The sequence below is a fragment of the Thermobia domestica genome, chromosome 10 (assembly GCF_964235325.1).
Source record: "Thermobia domestica chromosome 10, izTheDome1.hap1.1, whole genome shotgun sequence".
In the NCBI taxonomy this organism is placed as follows: domain Eukaryota; kingdom Metazoa; phylum Arthropoda; class Insecta; order Zygentoma; family Lepismatidae; genus Thermobia; species Thermobia domestica.
The window spans coordinates 233,850,530-233,873,576 of NC_137463.1; the positions used below are offsets into that span (position 1 = coordinate 233,850,530).

At 35.2% G+C, this 23,047-nt stretch overlaps 1 protein-coding gene across 1 annotated transcript in view; it reads left to right on the forward strand.

Annotated features, from left to right (window-relative positions):
- Positions 1–22: 22 nt before the first annotated feature.
- LOC145661845 (uncharacterized) overlaps positions 23–23,047 on the forward strand; it is a 28,158-nt gene continuing 5,133 nt past the window's right edge. Inside the window, exons 1-4 of the mRNA XM_081727184.1 lie at positions 23–38; positions 7,680–7,831; positions 13,112–13,314; positions 13,389–13,529. Of these exons, the coding sequence (XP_081583310.1) occupies positions 23–38; positions 7,680–7,831; positions 13,112–13,314; positions 13,389–13,529 (512 nt within the window). The remainder of the gene's footprint in view (positions 39–7,679; positions 7,832–13,111; positions 13,315–13,388; positions 13,530–23,047) is intronic.

Sequence of the window (23,047 nt, forward strand, 5' to 3'; positions counted from 1 at the left end):
AAAAGTGGACATCACCCGAAGGATGGACGAGGAGACACGTATGTTTACTCTTTAGGTTATACCTAGGTATCGCCCAAACACCGTACCGTTTATATCAGCAAGGATACCGCAATACTCCCATGTGTTACTGCGGTGAAACGGACGGCAGCTTACTTCATCTCATATTTCAGTGTAAATTAACGCCAGCTTATCAGGACATTCTCTTTATGATAATACATCGTTTTCACAACACTTCCCCAGTGACCATTTCATTTATCTTAGCGAACAATATACGCCCTGTAGTTTATCATCTTCTCCAGTACATTATAGTCAACAACATTTCGATATAACTATTCCATATATAACAGTTCAGTGAACGCAGGTGGTCTGTGTAAAATTCACCTATACCATCTAGCTCATATATACTTGAACTGCTCAAAGGTCTGGCGCCAGGCTAAGAAAGCAGCGAAGAAGAAGAAGAACCTTGGTTGGTAATGTAGATGCTCGATTCTTACTGCAGTGTTGCCAATATGAAGGAAAAGTAGCTAAATCTAGGGGATTTAACTACCAGGCTAGCGACAAAAAATAAATTTTCCGATTAGCGACTTTTTTTGAGATTTTTGAATGACAATTTGGCGACTTACAAATCTAGCGACTTTTGTGCTGCGAACAACTTGACCTGTAATCAAGTACTATTAGCTCGAATCAGTTCATAAAAAAAACATTTTGCTTATTTCAATCAGCCCAGGTGTTGAAGAGCTGGGTAAATACAGCTCACAGATGACGAGAAGATCCCAAACAGAATTAGTGTGACGTAGGTATGGGCTAGCCCACTTTTCGCACGGGGATTTCAAATGACACCACGGAATAGCACACAGATAACTACCCGGAGTAGCAGACGACATCTTTGTATAGACCACACCTCTAAAACGGAAAATGGATTTCACCGTGTCGTTGACCTATCCCCGCTGACCCTGCTTTGAGGTTCCTCTCGTCATCTGTGAGCTGTGTACATAGCATTTATCTCCATATTCCCGCTTTGATTGGTTATCTCTTGTTCTCTAACGGGCAGCGTTGCCAATGTGTGTGTAATTACACAAAATGTGTGTAGTTTTGTCCTGTGTGTGCATTTTGTGTGTAATGCCAATCTGTGTGCATTTTGTGTGTAATTTGGCACAATTCAAAATTTTGATCATTGATGATTTTTGCGAAGTTCCTTTCATTCAAACATTCATTATTTCCATTTTTTCTGAAAATTACCCTCTAAAAATTACAAGCGCCAACGCCTGACTCCAGGGCGGCGCAATAAAATGTATCTTTCTTCCTTGGTTCCTCAATCTTGTTTTTCAGATGTGGGTGTCATGATTAGTGATGGGTAAATTCCCGGGAAGATATTTTCGGGAATATTCCCTGGGAAAGTTCCCGGGAAGACTCACAAAAATGGGAATATTCCCGGAATTTATGTACAAACACAAAGAAAATTGAATTCTACTACTATATTATTATTTCAAAGGCAGAAGTTCGTTTCTTATTACTGTGTAATATTACTGTTATATCCAGAGGATTCTTTAAAATGTATATTCTGAACGGTAGGCCTACTATGTTACTTTATTAAAATTTTATTATATTTAGAGAGTATGCATAAATGAATATTTACTTACAATATGTTCTATGTAAGTAAATATGTGGAAAAAATGGTACAGTAAGTCCACATACTTTTACACCGCTAAACAGTTTAAATTTATATGTAAATGGATTTTCTAAACTTGACTTTACGACTGATATTATAAAGATATTAATTTTTTAAATGTTATAAACAAATTAGTTTGGGTAACTGTCAGAAGACACATGTCTCACTATGTCTCAGAAGACACATTTGCGCATACATATTTATGTTCACAATATTTGCAAGATACTGACCTAGTTTTATAATTTAGCAAGTAACATTGCCACACACAAGACCTTTCTTAATACCTATTTTTCGAAATTTCATGCGTTGTAAGAGAAGTCCGAGGACCTTTTCAGAAATTCGAGTCAGAGACAGGAGCCAGACTAACGTCTATTACTAACGCTGGTTCGGGTGTATTAATAGTACTTCATCTCTATTTCTACATAATTTCTACATTACTTTACACACTGGTTCCTTTTCATCAATTTTAAATTAGTACTCTGCTACTTTTTAGTGAAAATGGAAATGGAACTTAAAATATATTATTAGTTATATAAAGTATTGCCAACCAACTTTATTTTTCAATCTTCAAAGTATTTAGAACCTAGAAGGAAATAATAATAAATGAAAATAAAGTAATTAGTCACATGGTTCTTATAATTTGGAAGATTGGATCTAAAGAATTGGAAATAAATTCCTTCCCGGGAATTTATATGGAAGGGAAAAATCCGGGAATATTCCCATTTTTATTTTCCTTCCCACCGGGAATATGCGCATTGCCCATCACTAGTCATGATCGTTGGCCCACATCCCCAATCAAAGCCACTTTGTTCGAACAAAGCAATATGAATAAAGGTTGACCCTCGATGTTGGCCAAAGCATGAGGCGGAGAGGGGTAAAAAGTCTTTTTTTGTTTTCTCACCACTTTTGTCAAAAAAATGCCATTTTGGAAACAGATGAACGAAAGAGTGAACGAGAGAGATGGGAGGTCTTTTATTGAACAAAGAACAAAAGTGAAAAAGAGAGAGAGAGAGAGAGAGAGAAGTTAAATCAAAGCTTCAACCAAGTTATATGACTGAATCAACTGGTGTGGCTTGGTTAAGTTAAAAACTTGTCAGGATGACTGGCCGAAGTCTAATTAAAAACATTAAGTACGTTGAAAGTAAAAAAAAAAAAAAAAAAAAAGTGACGGGTGGGAAGAAGATGACGGTTTTCCTATAATAATAATAATAATAAATCGCTGAATTTTTGAACAATGGCTGGTCGATGTACGTATAAGTATGTACATCATTAGACATAATATACATAAGATAGGTAATTATTTGTGCAATTTTGTGTGCACTATCTTCCAATTTGTGTGTAAAATTGTGCAATTTGGACGGAAGGTGTGTGTAATTTCGCTTACCTTGTCTGGCAACACTGCTAACGGGGACCAACTGCAACCTTTAATGTCATTTAGTTTACAGGCACAAATAATAGATTATAGATAACAAACTGATTATCTTCAGAAGTGTGAGTAGAAGTGAGGTGTGTAACATTTTCTTTTTGTAGACTCTTACTTTTGTTCGTTTTTTTTTAAAATCCATTTTTGATTTCGTTGAAGTGAAATTGATCATAAAGTTAAAAATTATATATTGTATTAAAAGTTATTATTATTATTATTTTTTTTTTTTAGTTACCGGTACATATTATTCTTTCAATGATGTTTTGTAGGGTAGATAGTACTACGGCTTGAATTGATCACATATCATATACAAACATACACACAAACACTATATATATATATATATATATATATATATATTATATATATATATTATAAGAGAAGGGGGTGAGAGATGAAATTTCACAAATAATTCTCTAGCGACTTTTCAACCAAAATTGGTGTCATTTTATCTCCTATTTAGCGACTTTTTGTATCAACTTATTGGCAACACTGCCGTATTGGCTTTTGTTTAGAGCTCTAAGAAAAGGAATTCGAGACTTAGACACCGCGAATTCGAATCCGGAAAAAGGAAAAATTGGAATTTGAGCAGAACATGCATAGAAACCAATAACAAAACGAACCCTGCCGAGCTTTTGTGCTCGCTCAGCTATGTTTTGTGCGTGCAGTTTTATTATACGGATCCGAAGGAGAAGTAGGAGTAGGGGTAGCAATAGTGACGTTCAGTGCGAATATTCCCAGTGGGAAGGAAAATAAAAAATGGGAATATTCCCGGGTTTTCCCCTGGGATAATTTCCTGGGAAGGAATTTGTTTCCATTTCTTTATTTTACCTTCCAAATTATAAGAAACCCACAACTAATTATTTTCATTTATTACGATTTACCACTAGGCTGTAAATAATTTGGAGGTTTAAAAAAATTCGTTGACTGTATTTTGTGTAGCTAATTATTTGATTTATTAGTTCCATTTCCATTTGCACTAAAATGTAGCAAAGTACTAATTTACAAATGTTGAAAAGGAACCAATTTGTAAAGTAATGTAGAAATTATGAAATGAAATCTTGCTTTACGTCCCACGTTATGTCGGTTAGGCTAAAGGAGACGGTGATGATGAGTAATGAATGAAATGGTGGAATGAAGAAAGTGGGAGGAAACGGGAGAACCCCGAGAAAACCCACGCACACGGTGTAATGTAGAAATTATGTAGAAATAGAGAGCAAGTACAATTAATACACCTCGAACCGTAGAGTGAGTATTATAATACTCACTCTACGCCTCGAACCATCGTTAGTAATAAATGTCGGTCTGTCTTCTGTCTCTGACTAGAATTTTTGAAGAGGTACTCGGACTTCTCTTACATGTGAATTACCGCATGAAAATTCGAGAAGTAGGTTGGAAGAAAGGTCGTGTGTGGCAATGTTACGTGCTAAATTATAAAGATAAGTCAGTGTCTTGCAAATTTTGTAAACATAAATATGTATGCGCAAATGTTGATAAATTGGTGAGACATGTAGGCCTATCTTCTGGCAGTTACCCAATCCAATTTGTTTATAACATTTAACAATTTAATATCGCACCCCCAGAATAAGACTGTCGTAACTCAAAATAGATTTTTAACGTGTAATAATTCCAATGTGTATGTATTTAAGAAAGACTTTGCAATAATTATTACTATACATATTGAAATAACGTTACAATTTTCAAAAAGAGACGAGATAATGAAGTTCCTTCAGATATGGCTTACTTTTACAATTGACATTTCAGAGTTACGACAGTTTTATTCTGGGGATGCGATATGTTTATAATATCAGTAGTAGAGTGAAGTTATGAAAATCCACTTACCGTACTTATGAATTTAAACTGTTTAGCGGTATAAAAATATGTGAACTTACTATATCATTTTTTCCACATATTTACTTTCATAGAACATATTGTAAGGAAATACACATTTATGCGTAGTCTCTAAATATAATAAAATATTAATAAAATAACATAATGCCGTTCAGATTATATATTTTTAAAGAATCCTCTGGAGACAACTATAATAGAAAACGAATTTAACTTTGAAATCATAATATAGTAATAGAATGTAATTTTCTTAGTGATTGTAGGGCCTACATAAATTCCCATTTTGGGAATCTTCCCGGGAATATTTCCAGGAAATATTCCCGAAAAATATCTTCTCGGGAATTTACCCATCACTAGGTAGCAGTAGGTGTAGAAACAGGTTAGAAGCCCCGCAGGGGCTCGTTGGGTTCTGTTCTCGACATAAAATGTGCAATTTAAAGACTTCCCCAAATTTTTCCGTACATATTACAATCTATGGATCCGTATAGTAAAACTGTACCTTTCTGAAAAATAAGTAACACTGGAGGTTTTCTATTTGCAAAATTGAGGGGAAAACCAAAGATACACAAAATAACTTCTGCTCAAAGTGCACTCTTACACGCAAAAGGAAACTTTATCATTGCTGGTGCGATAAGAATATAAAAAAATACACTTAATCATATTTTCGTGCAGATTGATTATCTCTGCATTCACCTTTCGTAACTTTAGCAAACATTTTTTAGATATGCACTTACATTCTCTAGTGTAAATTCACTTTAAGAGCCCTTGTGCAAAAACACCAACCAACCTGTACTAGGTGGTCACTAAAAAGCACGAATGCTATCTAACCGAGTCAGTGCGGGAGCGTAACAGGAGGCCTAGCGAAGTGAATGGGTGCGTCCGTAGGGAGCAGGAGAATCAGCGATGGTGGTTATACCCCTAAATAAGGATTGTGGAAAACCAGTGTTTTCACGATGCAAAAACAAGTGGTTGGTCTCTCCATTTACACTTTCACTTGCAGACCTGAGGAAAACTTATCTTTTACTATTCTTCACATTTTACTACTCTTTCGTGACGACGATTTCTAACAGCTTGTAAGAACTTCACGAGCACTTCAAGTGTTCCACTTCTTAACTCTTCACCTTCGTATACCCTGAATCATTTTCCTTCGGGTCATTTCACGTCAACTGAACACAGTCATCCACACTGATCTGTTTAAATTTCGATGAATTTTGGTACAGTTGTTGCCCTCATAGATTTATGAAAAAAATATCAAAATCTAGATCTCTTGCTCCATTGGTTTCTTAAGTTATTTAATTTTGAAATTTGAAAATTTCGAGATTGGACACCTTTTGAAATCTTTAATGAAGTGTAGAGTAGCAACCAATTAAGATACAGACCTGGGAGTAGTATCATTTAAAATCTCTTTTAATGGGCTTTGATATGAGTTGTTACTTGATAGGGGGTATTTTGAAAAAAATCGAAAAAATTGAAATTTTCAAAATTTCTTCAAAAAGTGACAATTTTAAAATATTGAAAAACTTCTCAAAATAAGTTTATAATGTCTCCTTGCATCATCTAATGCATCTGCATGGAATCAGGAGTTACAGTGCCTAACTCTCACTCATATTCAGGAAAAAAGTGCAAAATATGTACATATTGCTTTAAAAAAAATTAAATTAGTATAATATTTATACTTCTATCGCTATCTTTGGTGACAAGCTGGAATGCTGTCTCCAAAATTTTTTCACTTCCTTTTCTGGTAAATTATATGTTCGACCAGTTGCTGTAACTGGATTGATTGTGCATATCACATCTGCAGTGGGAATCCACAATATATCACGTGCTGTAAGAAAACAAAATGAAGGTGATGGTCCTGAAGGGTGTAGGAAAGACACTTGCATCATTTGTTGTTCTTCATCTTTGGCCAAGAACATAGCTCATCCACCAGCTGTCACTCCTTGTGAAAGCTTTTCTTAGTTACTCAATGTCATTCGCAGTCACACCTGGGTGATAATTCTCGTCGTTACACACAAATACCCAGTTCCAACAAACCTTGCATTTTAATTGCAGCTTACATTCCTACTTGTTGCTTTGTTCCCGTACTTCATCATACATTTTCTTTCGACATGAATTGCACTCTCTGTTTTGTCAATATGTTTTTTGAAAGTGTTCCTGACTGTTACATACACACACACACACACACATATATATATATATATATATATATATATATATCACGTTGTAACATCGGGATTACAAGTGAAACATACTGCATGTAAGCAGAATCCGTTTTTCAATATCACTCCACTAAGAAGGTGAAGGAGTTCTTCAGTCGGTTCAGCCCACCCCTTTCTACGCCACTGGTTTCTGCATAAAACATATATTTAGTTACTGAATGTTACTATTATATTCTCAATTTCCTAATGTAACATTGTCACTTTGGAGTTCTGTCTTCCAAAATCCCATTCAATATTCAGTGGTAGTTATCTTTACTTTTTGTAACAATCATACTCCTCATTCTAAACTTTTCACTGTGCTCATGATATTATTGGTTGTGCATATGAATTAATATTAATCCATTAGTTTTTAATTTCAAAATACTAAGGTACTGTACTGTGAAACCGAGTCACACAAGAAAAAACTTAAGGGAAGTAACGTATACTTTCTGTACATTATTTCAGGTCGTAGATGGGATGAACTACTATGAAAAGTTTGTGAAGGTTATCTCTAAAATTGAAACATTGTGTATATTCATAGATTTAACTTTGGAAGAAGAAGACCAATCAAAGAGATTGGTAGGGCATAAAAAAGCTGCTGTAAAAGGCAAGATGAGCGAGGTGGAGTGTGCGAGACCTCGAAATGATTCTTTGGAAGAAGACTATCGGCGTATAGTGCCAAAGCCATTAGAGGTAAGTTGTTTGTTTCATATCACGATTATAAGTAAGGGGTTTGATCTTCATTTAGTTTTATGAATACCAATGGCATTGCGTAGTTTTCACTATTTTCTTGTCTCTTTCTTGACAGAAAATAAGAGGCTACTGCTTTTCTTACCCTGGAATTTAGTTTAGGTCTACGATTTTATTGTAGATCGTATTTCCATATAAAGTGTTGATTTTGGTTGGGTAGAGCTTAGTGTTCCTTTTCACCATCAAGGTTATATGAGGCATGAAGCTACAGTTAAAGGTAAAATTTTGATACTATGATGCATTGCCGCCGGCAATTGAATCCGGGTTCCCGTGTACCAAAGGCGCGAGAACGAACCGCTAGGCTACCGGGGTGCGCATTTTACATTTACATGCTGGCTAGTTTCTTACAATGGTGAATTAACCATCTCGTGTACGTGGCGATTGCACATCCTTTTATTATATGTAAATACTTCTCATTATGTAGAAAGAGTACTAAAAGTATGAACCAATTTGATGGTGATCCATCAAGAATTCCTTGAGATGTGTCCGTCTTGTGAACGGACGGATACACGGATAGGGTTAATGTATGACAGATTTCAGTAAACAATCTTCTTAACGAAATTTGTTCCTGATTGTCGTACTTTCGTGTGTGAAATAAGTTATTCCCTGTTTCTGTCCTCATGAAGATTCGAAATTCTAGAGGGGTAGGAAGTATCAGTGCCAGGGACGAAAATGTCCTTTAAGGACCATACATTTATTCTCAAGGGGAAATCCCTGGCAACACCTCGTCAGTACGCACACTGGGCAGAATAAACACTTTAACCCGTTTTAGTAATAATTTAGTAGCATTCGTGTACCCTCTAAAAAAAATTTCAGATTATTCATTTCCTTGAAGTTTGAGAAATCGTCGGATACAAACGGCAGTCAGCGACTTTCTAAAGCATGGGTTCCCACAGAAAGAAATACCTAAACACTCACGGCTTTCTAAACAAACTGTGGAGGTACGTTTCACTGAGCAAGGATACTCCTTAAAATCATACTTCTTTTGTAGTTTTCTTTGTTTTAAAAAGTTTATGCATGTTCGCTTTAACTAAATGAAGTTTTCTGCATTGACCAATTCACTATTTGCTCTAAAACTAAGATGGTATTAAGTAATAGAATAGGGCCTAGATATTAAAAAGCAACCAACAAGGTCTGCTGGTAAGGTTTTACTCCTCCTTTTTTTCTTACGACTTCCCATACTATTAATTCGAGTGTGCTGTTGTTAAACTCACAGTTTTAAGGGAGTTAGAAAAATTCAAGCGCGCAGTTATATTTTGGAGAAGTGTACAATTTAGCCAGTCTGTGAGGTAGGCAACCCAACAACTTTTCTTGTCGAAGGTAGGTTGCTGGCTGTTATTGCTCGTCGTTATATATAATTCAATTATTTCCTTACTTTCAAAGATTTTGTGTAAACATTATTCTTCCAGTACGAAGAACGAGCACTTCTGCTAGTGGTAAGTAAAAGACAAGGAAGACAGAATGAAAAATATGCTAGAAAAAAAATATTTTACTAAAACTCGAAGTTTTTGAATCTTCAGTAATTTATAGATATAGGTAATGGCTATAGTTCACATCATATTGTAACATTCAACTATGTGGGCATCGCCAGTTCCTTTGGAGTGATTTCGTGTAGGAATTTAGTTTTATTCTGGTTTTGTCTCTTACTCGGAAAACTAGACCACGGTATTTATTAAAACCGTTAAATGTATCAGACTTCGGTCTACCCTAGTTACTAATCAGTCAAGATCGTGATAATCGGATAATTCCAAGCTGTAAGGAACTGCTAATACTGTTTCCAACTTTCTTAAATTCCCACTACAAAGGTATAGTATTTCATAACCAATAATCCCGTAAAATGCAATTTATTGAAACTTCAAGTTGAGATAATTATATGTAATGGAACCGAGTATAAATTTACATGATTCATAGTGTGGTCTTGTAACCTTAGTGCGTCGCCTAGTGCTTCCATAGAGAGGAATTTCGTGTAAAATAACTTCTAAATTACAAATTAATCTAGTAACTAAACCACGACAGTTATGCTAAATCACGATTATAGTAAACATTGTCCCTTCTTCATAAATCGGAATAAAAATCTTGACAATCTAATAATTAAAAAGACTCGATGAATAATTCTTTCTAGCCTTCTTTGAGTAATGGGTAATTTGCATTAAATAATGGTAAACCCAAGTGAATATTTTTGGTTATTACGTAATATTGGTTCTCTCTGGGATCATTTTCAACACCACTTCTTTTTGTTACACTAGTGCCTTTATATATAATCATCTTCGAGAGTTGTTTCCCTGCAAAATTTAATGGGAACAGGGTCATCCGAGCATCAATTGAGTTTGGTTTGTAAGTACCTACATTTAACCCCTTATGGAATTTTGTTAATCCGTGGAAAGTTCAGTTTATAATGCCACTTTTATTATTAATAATTATCTTATGTATAACACTATATAGAATGGTGAAAAACTTGGCCGTCAGTCTAACGGGTCTGTGAATTTTACTTACCGAAAGGAAACCACTAAAAACTTCTTCCCACTGACGTGTTGTCCGAAACGCGTAACACTTCTTTTTATTGTATATTTTAACTTATGAGTAGAAATTACTATTAGAAATAGAATATTGTAAATGTGTATTCTTAACTGTGTGTTTTAACTAGCAAACATATTATGTAGTCACTATTTGTATGTTGGCTCGAGCGTTGACGATGAAACAAGTTGTCACTCTCGCGAGAGCTACTTCCACCGACAACAACACATAAGCTAGATTCAAATAGTAACCTCTTAACAGCAATATAAAATCACTTTCAGCATCATCGGGAGATTAATTAGACTGAAATATAACATGCAATATGAAATGACATATACAGTGAAACCTGTCTATGTTGGCCACCATCGGTAGCATTGAAAAGTGGCTACCTTAGACAGGTGGCCAACTTACAGAAAATAAGTGTGATTGGTATATTTTTAGAATAGGATATCTAGTTTTACTTGATGGTAAAATTGGGGCCGCGGTGGCTCAGTGGTAGAGCGTTCACCTCTGGTTCCCGGGTTCGATCCCAGCCCCCGCCAAGTGAACTTTGTGGTGGACAAACATCGTGTGCGTGGGTTTCCTCGGGGTTCTCCCGTTTCCTCCCACATTCTTCATTCCACCATTTCATTCATTACTCATCATCACCGTCTCCTTTAGCCTAACCGGCATAACCGTGGGACGTAAAGCTTAAAGATTTCATTTCATTTCATTTGATGGTAAAATTTTAATAAGCAATACCACGACAGTTACTTTAAAATAATGTATATAGAGTAATCACAACAATACTAAAAAAAAAAGGACTACAGTATATTTAATATATGTACCTTTTTCTTCCTGAAAATTAGTCTGGTACACTGAATTATTCGGATGGAAAACACAATCACACAAACAACCATAAAATCGAAACATATGTATGCAGTTTAGCGAAATTGGTATTGTAGCACACTGAGTTATTCAAATTGAAAACAAGAAAAGCAAAATTATAAGTTCAATGATTTTTAAGCAGTTTATATTATTTTTATTCAGTGCATTTTTATGCAGTGACAAGTATTTTCTGTAGATACCTTTCGAAAGCAAATCAGTTATTAATAAATTTATTTATGGTGGTTCATTCTAGATGTATGTCTTTCATTCTTTTTTTGCACATATGCACATCTAATTTTCTAGTAACTACCTCTTGTTAATGAGCTACAAGTGTTTTCCTTGGAGCGAAAGATGTTTTGAGAAAATCTAAAGGGAATTCATATCTCAAAATATCCACTACCTTTCGACAAGTAGTCAGGTGCCAATAAATGACAATTGAGATGGTTAGCTTTAACCTTGAGAATTTACGGAATTACTAAAGCTTCCAACTGATGAAAGGAGCCGATATAGCTAATGGTTTTACCAAAACAAACAGAGTAAACAAATACGTTCAAGCATTTTCTGAATTCCTGTACGTGCTTTTTGTTATTCGCATCTTCCTTCACCGCCCCTTTGTCAGGGTAGTGTTCTGGCCATTGACCTCCAAGTACAAATCATGGGAATCTGTGTTTCTCTGTCTCCAGTAACAAATACAGAACATTTGGCTCTCATACGGGAATACGAAAGAGTTAAGAAAAATATCAAAACGTAATCGCTTGGCCAAGATACGCAAGTAAATTTATCATTATTAATATAGGTTAAACATTGCTTCAATGCGGCCAACTTTCAAGATAGACAGGTGGCCAACTTATAGAGTAATAAGTAACGAATATATTATGGAAAAATGCAGGTTCAAGACGAACCAGGCCAAGATAAGCAGGTGGCCAACTTAGAGAGGTGACCAAGTTGACAGGTTTTACCGTATATCCAAGCTTTGCAAATCATGTGCACCCCAAATTGGAGTACAATAGGCAATCGTAGGAAATCACGCCAACAAGAGATATTCATTGGAAAAGTATTTGTTACGGCTGTGAGGCATACTTACAATCTTTTAAGAAGATATACAAACATATGACACGTCCATTTTCAGATTAATATAGCATATATTACATATTTTGGTTGCAGTTATCGAATTTGGTGATGCAGCGTTTGTAGTTCCTTGTGAGTCCTTCCAGCCAAGGCACGAAACTGAATTACGCTCTCATCTTTGTTCTACGTAGCTGTTTGGCGCACTCATGTGATTCACGTGAGTTCCGCCCACCGTAGTGATGTAACTACAGGTGGGACGATGATTGGCTGCTGGTTGCTAGGCAAGGGCCTTGGCTGCAAGACGCGAGCCTTCAGCTTTGCAACAAGTAGAAATGCTATGATACACATAACAGAACAGTTTTAATAATAAAATATCAGCGTTGAAAATAATAATGATTACTTAAAAATGTAATGCACTTAAAATTAATGCACACACATTTATTATACTGCTTCTCCATTATATCGAGAAACAGTATGGCAGTATCAATAATTGAATAGCTGCCACCTTCTCCATTTAAAGATTTTATCACATGATTTTGAATCCCCATAAATTTGGTCTCCATCTGTATATAATAATATAACTTAGGAGTGCTCCTGAAAGACCTGCTCTTTAGTTATTACTAAAATACCAGTTTGTGTATTTAAGATCTCCAATACTCTTGTTCCTCTACAAATCTGTAGCATGACTGACAAGACTAATTAAGGGCAATCTGAAATAGTGATACCTATTTGGAATCTGTGTTTGTTTATATAAATTTGTCTTCATTTATGTAGGTTATGTGTGGAGCTGAGTATAGTGAAATTTACATAAATGAAGATGTGGGATTACCAGAACATTTATCTAGAGATCCTTTTTTTGTATCCTTCAACGAGGCACATACAACTGAAAATAACGTACCTAAACAAGAACCTTTAAGTGATAATGATAAACAAGGAAAAGCTGTAAATGTAAAGGAAGAGGATAAAGAAGAAAGTAGGTACAACAACAACGATATTGATTATAATCATACAGAAGGAAGAAATGCAATTTACTTGCTGATGGTGTTGATAGTGAAGAAGCGAAAACGTTATCAGAAACAGATTCTAAATATCATTTAACGATTGAGTCAGGAGCAGCAGTATCCTCAAGATCTTCTGCATTCCCTAGTCATGCTGAAAGTGTTTCATTTTCAGCAGCTTTAGCAGGCAAAATGTAAGTATTTGACGCGTGATAATAAACCGGGGAATGTAATTTTTTTTTTTTTTTTTTTTTTTTTTTATGGTTGATTGATATAAATGTACCTGATTTAAATCAGATGATTATTTTTTTAAAATCAATGATTTGAATCAAGATTAGTGTTATTTAACCCTGAAATGGCAATTTTTCTCACTGGAGGAATAGGTGTACGGAAAATATCTGAAAGGGTTATATTAGAAACATGGTTGTAAAAAACCCAAGTTAAAAAAAAAAAAGCCCAGTGGATTTTATTGAGTAAAATTGGGCTTTATTGGGTAACATTGAAGTTTATTGGGCAAAATTAGGTTTTTATTAAATTTTGTCCGTACACTTAAAGCTGTATTCCTACTTTGCCTGACATGTTCTATTTTACATATTTAAAACGAAACTAGAATTCCCGTGTCGTATAAAAGGAATTCGTGAAGAGCCATCCACGTTTCGTGAGACAGTTTTTTTTCACTTATATTGTCTTATATTTCGATTTCTAGGAAGGAAGAAGTAGACAAAGAGGTGAGTAATTCTATATAATATAGAAGAGGAGTAAAATCCTCCATTACGTTCAGGATTCCAAGAACAGCCATCCCGACTGAAGATTTCTTTCACTTCCTTCAGAACATGTTAGGCAAATACCAGTTAGGCCTCAGATCGTAGAGCTAGAGATGTAAGAAAGCGGCTTTACTAATCCTTTTGGCACAAACTTTTTGTCACGCACACATATCATCCTGGAAGTTATATGCTTGCTTCGAAGTGACTTTATCTTGTCTTATGTCCAAAGGGTGTAATTTTATACCAAATGCATGTCTTTTTTTTTTTTTTTTTTTTTTTTTTCCTGCGTTCGACGATGTAAGGTGATGACTTCTCTTCAAGTTTCGGCTTAAAATGAAACTGCATGTTTTGGGGTAGCGTAGAAATATTTGTGTCCTTGCTTAGCTAAAGTGAAAGGAAAAGAAAATTTGACAGTATTGTTTGTCGGTGCTTTAGGTCCACAGTTCATGAATATATATTAAAATATAAACTTACAGGATTTAACTCCTCCCCCTCTCGCCATTCGTCGTTTTATATTAAGAACACTTTTTATGAATTAATTTTAAGGCAAACAAAGGAAGTAGGTGTTGTTTTAGCTGCTTTTTATGTGAATTTGTTGCATTTGTACTGGCCAATGCCAATTGAGTGGTGTAATTTGAGTATAATGCGTGGTTTGCGATTCTCCGATAGTGCAAAAGGCGTTCAATAATTTTTACACAGATGGTTATAGTATCATATTTTAAGAGAATATACTTTGATTGATGATCTCGTCCAACGTTCTTTCCATGCCTTGTATGCTCTTTGGTAAAGTTTAAGTGGCTGACGTTTTCACCAATGTTTCATTCAAGAAATGAGGGCGTTGTCACTGTCGAATGCTTTTCTTCGTAGGTTGGCCTTCAGACGACCAAACAGGAAGAAATTCAAAGCAGCGAAGTCCGAGCTATAGGGAGGCTGAGGGACATCTTCTCATCGCATTTTCATGGTTATCTACTCTCACAGTAGCTGTCTGACGCTTGGCATTGTCGTGATGGAGTTGGATGACCTTACCTTGCAGCTTCGGTCTCTTGGTCTGGAGAGTACATCGTATCTTATCCAGTGACAAACAATAACATTCCTTATTAATTGTGGGTCAATGTTCCAAAAAGTCTTTGAAAATAACACCGCACTAATATCACAAAAGAGAGGCCATACTTTTCTTCCCTGATCTGAAAACTAGGTTTTTTAAACCGCTGCAGCCAACAGTGGATATTGCTACGGTCCAATGTCTGATCCCCATGAACCATAATCTTCTTCCTATGAACTGATGTGGATGATTCATCATCGGTTTTGCACAGGAATTCCTTCACTGCCCATTGTCTGGTCCTGATATCAAGTTCAGTGTCCATTGTGGTTTACGTGTGCACATTACGAACCAAGAATTATTACCATTTTGAAGCCAAAGAATCAAAATATGTTCACCTAATGACATAATCATATTGCAACTAGTGACAATATTATATCCATCTGTGCAAGGCGTATTGAACGCCTTTGTATCTCATTTGTACCGTCAAACAGAATTGAGAAATATTTATACCCGCGTAACTGTTCTAGATATTGCTACGAAAATTGGCATACGCATTGCGTATAAGATATAGTATTTTTAACAGGGTTGGCAAAAACCATAGTTTTTATTGAAAAAATAAATAATTTTTTTTTTGTTTTGTTTAAACCAGGTTTTTTAGTTTAATTTGCTCTATGCATTTATATCACATATGGACAGGAATAAGTTCGTTTCACCTTGGTATTATTATTAAACAACCGGTTATGCTGGAAGGGGTCACATAAGCTTAAAGCGGAATCCAAACCGGTTCTCGACTTACATCCGAGAGAAATTGTCCTCCATTTGAACATCGAAACCGGGACTAATTGGCCACAAGTGCGATACGTCTGCCGACTCACTCATGAAGAACTCCTGATTAAAATACGTTGTACTGATGTGTTTACATATTTGTTAATATAATTGCCAAGAGCCATTTCAGAAGGACAAAAAGATAAACAGTTGCACAAGTGAAACCATTATACAGAATTCCATATGGACAATTTCAAAATACTGAAGAGTACAGAAGAACTAATTAGTCAAAGTTAGGTCACTACGACTTTTATTAGTCAAAGTTAAAGAAATACAACGACTTAATTTGCATATCAGTAAGAAGAGTGAATAAAGATACGAATTGTTTGAGTCCACTTTGGCTCTGACCCATTTATACATAAATAGATACGAAAGATACTTATGATTTCAATAAATGCCTCTCGTGGGATTTGTATGTCCCCCTTCCCCTCCCCGAAATAAAGTACAGCATTTCGATGTATTTTATCAATAGTAAACATTATTAAAACGAAACAATATTTAGAATTTTTCTTTGATTGCAATTGCATAACAATAATAACACTATTAAAAAATCACAAAAGAAACATTCGTGAACTTATATTTAAAAAAAAAAAGTTGCTTTTGTAGTGACTTTGAGTAATGAATGGGGAATTAGGTTTGAATATAATACGAATAATATACGGGAATGAAACGTGATAACCCACAAATGTGTGTTCATCCAGATTTTACGAATACTTACACTTTTACGAACTTGCACTTTTTGGTTTAATCCAGTTTTTTTTTTTTTTTTTTTTTTGAAAAAAAAAAACATCTGGTTGGAACCATGGTTTAAACCAGCCAACCCTGATTTTTAAGGTAGATTATATTCGAATACCTGTAGCCGGGAACACTCCAGAGAACACCAGAGTTCGAAAAAGGAGTTTTTGGAAGAAATTTCCCTATTATTTATTTATTTATTTATTTTTTACGTTATGAGGATGCATATGTTACCATTCCACCATTTGAAAGCCTGTTTCATTCTAAAGAGAATGACTATTAGCCATGATACGTGGATGAATAGTACTATGTTTAGAAAGTCATGTAATATATATAAACATATATATCTATATATATCCTTCTTTTTCCCTATTCTAGATATTGCAGTTAAACTTAGCACAAATATTACATGTGCATTATACTATTTTTCAACGTGAATTATATTCGTATACTTGCAGCCGAGCCCGCTTCAGGATACAGTATTTTATGTGGTGTTGCAATCTCAAGACAGGTTGTTTTAAAGCTCTCGGGAAGAATTTGAGATGGGACTTCTTCAGGAAGACTTGCTGTTCCCGTTTCCGCATTGTCACATGGGACTACTTCTGTCTACGGCTACTCTAACATTTGCCCTTTTTTGGCTGAATCCTGTATTCAGCCCTATATTAAGCTGAATCCTGTGTTAGTCACTAGATGCTGTGCATGCTGTAGTTTACTCTGTACTGTACATTTGTTCTTTTTGCAGTCTTGTTGTTGTACACTTGTTCGTTTCACTGTATGGACCCCATAATTTCTCGAAGTTAGAGCGCTATATCTCCCTTATTTGCAAACGATGATAACCCTCCTTTTGCTTATTTTCTTTCATGTTTTATGCGAATTGTTTTAATACCATAAAATGATATACCTTCTATTTGAAAAACTATAAGTTTGTGTTGGGATGGCAACGCTGCTTGTGTGACATTACTTCCATATTGTTTACGTGTCCCCCTCCAGTGTTGCCAATTTGGGGAAAAAGTCGTTAAATCTAGGGGATCCGACTTCCAGGATGGCGACAAAAAATATTTTTTCCGATTAACGACTTTTTTGGTGATCTTTGAATGACAAGTTGGCGACTTAGTTACAAATCTAGCGACTTTTGTTCTGCAAACAACTAGTCCTGTATTCGAATTACTATTAACTCGAATAGTTCACATATATGTTTATTTCTCTTTTGCCTATTTAAATCAGCGAAAGTGTTGACGAGCTGGCAAAGTACGTAGCATTTATCTCCTTATTCCCACTTCGATTACTGGTATCTCTTGCGCTCTAACGGGAACCAACTCCAACTTCTAATATCCTTTAGTTTGCAAAGCTTCCGTTTAGAGGCACAAATAATACATTACCGATAGCAAGCTGATTATCTGTAGAAATTTGAGTAAAAGGAGATAGGAAGATTTTTTTTTCTGTGTAGACTTTTACTTTTGTTCATTTTTCTAAACTCATTTTTGATTTCGTTGAAATGAAATTCACCATAAAGTAAAAAATATATATTGTACTAAAAGTGAAATTATTGCTTGTTATGTATGATTGATTTACGTTTTTACGTATACGCTTTTCAAGCGAAGATATATTATATCTTGAATTAATCACATATTTAATATATATGATAACATACTTGATGAGAGAGAAAGTAAGACAGAGTTCCACGAATAATTTTAACGACTTTTCACCCAAAATTGGAGGCATTTCATCTCCCATTCATCGACTTTTTTGTATCAACTTCTTGGCAACACTGTCCCCCTCCCGTAGGTATCAGGTTACCTGCGTACATTTTTCATTTTCTGCCTTTGTCCGGCGTTCTTTTGTGTATAATTTGGCACAGCGTCACCAGTCACTTCTTGGTATATATATTATATGTAGAGGATAAACAAGGCATTTCCGCACCGAGTGACAATCACCACGATGATTAGCGATCTACAATTAGTCAGGATACCAATTTTCATGAATATCTAGCTGTCATGGTTCGCATACGTCCCTCATGAGAAACACTATTGAAGTAACTAACTATGGTCGCATTAAGGTTACCATTTCAATCTAAGTTTCGAAGTATATTTTTGGAGGTTTTTTTTTTTTCGGGAAGCGGGATGGGGAAATGTTCATAAATCCTGGTTTGAACCCTTCTTTCTTAAGATACTTATTTTTAATGAAAGCAATATAAGAAAATACCAACACGAGCAAAGTGCTATGTATCGAATTTATTTCAAACGGTTCATCCGACGATGTGATATGGCATCAAATAATGTAATGTTTTATTAACTAGAAAAAAATTGCACAAGTATTCTAGTGATTTACATTTTTTAGTATTTAACATTGCTACTTCTAGAATGTTTACGTCAAGTAAGATTACATGTTGAAATTAATATTGCCATTGATAAAATACAATGCCCAGGCTATTGCTTGTGTATATTCGTATGTCCTGTTGACAGATCCATATTAAAATATAAATCAGTTTATTAATTTGTAATGAGGAAATTCTATGGCGCATTATTGTTATTAATTTATTGATAAAACAGACTTTAATGTGCCTGTTCATTTATCGTAGTCCTTTAAACATTGCAGCAGGAGGAACCAGCGTTGGCTAATCGCAAGGGTGTGCTGTACATTACGTCAATGTGAAACCGCATGTGGCAAGGACGCCCAGGGATATCATTCAGCATCTTGACTGGGAAACACTGTGCCATCAACAATACTCGCCGGACCTAACGCCCATAGATTACCATTGTCCGATTCTTTGGACAATCACCCATGGAAAACATTTCGAAAGTTAAGCAGACTTGCAGCATGCGCCCACGCACTTCTTTGTCTGAAAGATCCCCGATGTGATTAAATTGGGATTTAGCTTCCCTTTCAACAGACTTTCGGCATCCGAACCACATGAGCTACCACCGATACCGAGACCATAAGTTTTATCGTCAGAGCAGATATGTCGCAAAGGGTGTTGGATTCTGAAGAATATTATTTCTGCGAGACCTAAAGCTGCGAGAGCCAACAATACTCGAGAATATTATTTCGAGTATCATGCGTTGTATGTCTACCTGTTTCTGACAATAACGAACGGTTAGCTTGTGAATTTGGTATTGAATTTGAAAAAGATAATAGGGTGGAATTTCTAGACCTGACATTTAGTAGACAGAACAATAAATTCACGTCAAATTTTACAGAAAATTTGCATTTTAAAAAAAATAGAAGGTGGACATACTCGTTTAAAATTAAGACTAACGTCTAGATTAATTTCTTTCTCAGAATTTATAGTCTGGTTTGAACTGACGATGAAGAAACAAGAAACAATGTTTCTGATTTAGGCAAAATTAATAGTTACTCGGGTTACACCATGTGAAAATATAGAAAACGAGTTTCTAAGATTAATAGTACATCCAATGATAAACAATACAATATGATACAATACCATAGGGTAACAAACAATACGATGATTTCTTTCCTTCTGGCCAGGGCTGTCTTTTGGTTTTAATAAAGTTCCTATTAGGTATGTTTCGAAGATGTTCCTTTTTTCCTAGCTACAAACAAGGGCGTCGATCCTGTGGGCCCCGGCCCCCCCCCCCAAAGCTCATGTGGGCCCCCTGTATTTTTATGAGTATGTATTTTATATGAATTTTTTCTTGTTATATGTATTTTTGTGAATGCCCCCCGCCCCCGGCAAAGTTACAGAGAAATCGGCGCCCTTGGCTACAAATCACCCTTTAACATTGGAAATCAGTTTAGTGATTTTAGAAAGTAATTTGTTAATAATTGTAACCATGGCAGTATGATATTTGATGTATTGATACCAGAATCATGGAACATATAAGAGACTGTAAGGTTCAGAATTCTTCTGTATCAGGCTTGTCAAAACATTTACGGATGCCCAACCATACTATTAAGGATGTTAAGATTATCCACCAAACAACTTCAATTGATAGCAACATGTATGAATAATATTACATTAGAACAAAAAGAAAGAAAGAAAAAACAGAAAAGAAAGATTTGGGATAGGATCATCAAAAGTTTTGCTTGAAGTTTATCTCAAGTTCCTCAAAAGAGCAATGAGATTTGGGTAAATGTGAAGTACAACCCATATTGCTTTTATATTATGTGAGTCTCATTCTAAGTTACTTTCAAGTGTAACATTATTGTGAAAACGGAAATGCTTGAAAGTTTTTGTGTCAAAGGGAGGGTTTGCCCAAGTGGGCCCAGCCCGAAAAAAAACACCGAGTATTTTCGGGTTGGACCCACATGAAAAAAACACCTTAAAACCCACCTAGGTTTTGAGCTTTTTGTTAATATATTATTGCTACAACTAAGTTGATCACATTGAAAGTGATTTTTATCAAATTTTGGACTTTCCTCGGGCGAATTAAATGCTTTCACGTTAAGGTATACAACAACATTCTACATAAGACCTTTATAAAGCTCTGAATGCATTGAATAAATGAAAAAACCTTACCTTAGCTTGAGATAATTACATAACAAATTAATGTATTGATTATGCTTATAGCCTATTTAAAAAAAATGCAATTTTATATTTTAGAAAATACTTTTCGTAAATAGTGTGGTCGCCGATTCGCATATATGCCGATGGACGTTATCCCTCATAGGGGAGACCGGGGCACCTTTTCACAATTTTCACGTTTTAGTTTCTTGTGATGCTCATGTAAGGTCGAAAATTATAATTTTTAGTATACACATACTTTGTTATCTTGTGCATAACATATTTTTCTCTGTCTAATGTAACTCGCTCTGAACTGGACTTATATACTATGTTCTATGATCTATACAGTTGTGACAACTTGCCCCACGCGTTGCCATTAATCATTTTACAAAATATCTATACCAAACGACAAGATTAGGCGCATTCAAAGTAGCACATTACGAAGCTCTATTTGTAACCTACATAACACACACAAGAATATTTGCTTCTACCGCTTTCACGAACACACAAAACAGCAAATTTCAGGACTCGGAAAATATACATTCCGGCATTGAATACAGACAAAGTTCAACTAACGCAGCTCCATTTTTCCCGTGCATCTCCAAACGAGTACAGTTAGTAGTGGCATCTAGTAAGTAAACAAGAAAGCAGCACCGGCGCGCTAATGTTTTCGCTTTTTTCAGAATTGCTACTGTGACAACGTGCCCCTTGTGACAATGTGCCCTGGTTTCCCCTACGTTTGACGAGTTTAAAGCCATATGTGGCGGTACTACCAGTAAATATGTAGTGCATTAGTAAAACTATTAGTATTATTTCTTACCTTTGATGGTAGCACAAGTATTCTTCAGTAAAATTTAGTTTTCCAACAATAACAGTTTAGTTCAGTTATTTGTTGGTACTCTTCAAATAAGCATTCTTTAGAACCAACACCAACAATAGCGTAAAAAATTTTGTCAAATTTAACAAGCTTAATGCTCAGAGTTCCAAAAACTACGTAACACTTACTACTTCAAGTGCTGAATTCAAACTTCCGTACTAGTGGAAGTTTTGATGTACAGTAAAGAAATTTCGAAAGCTGCATTTTCGAGGGAAAAAATGTCACGAAAGAAATGTTCGGGAAATTCCCGCAATAGAAATTGAATACTTCAACAATAAAACTATTTATTTTACGCTAGAAGATATTTAATTTCGTTTTAAGACATTTTGAAACATTTACTTCATAAAATATGAATTATGTCTTTCTTAATTGTTTAAATTAATTTTCTGGAAAGAAACGTCTTGCAACAAATGCTCTGGAATTTCCCCTAATTGAATGCACAAAATGTCGAAAGTGACCTTCAAATAAAACCATTTATTTTACGCTGTTAAATTAATATATTTGGTGTTCATATTTGGCAAACGTCACTGAGGCTTCTGGGATGATTCGATCTACATTTGTTCGTTCGTCTGCCTGTACCACACATACTACAGGGTATAACCTTCGATGTTTTCAGTTTAAATTTTTAGGGTACAAGCACGAGACACACTAAATTTCCAGTATAAATTTTGGCGGCATACCAACGTACAATTTCAAAATGGTGGCTTTAAAAAAATAGCGGGTATCCACGCTACAAAGTGCAATTTTCGGTCTTTTAAGTTGAATTTTTTTAGAATATAAGCACGAGACACACTAAATTAGCTGTATATATTTTGGCGGCGATCTAACGTAAAATTTCAAATTAACGGCCATTTTTTCAAAACAGCAATGAATAGAAAATTGTTGCAAGTTGTGACAATGATAATCTTGAAATGTAAATCACATTTTAACACTTTTACCCCAAAGACATTGAAATATTTCGAAAAAAAAAACAAAACCGAAAATACCCGAAAAACCCACATGAGCCG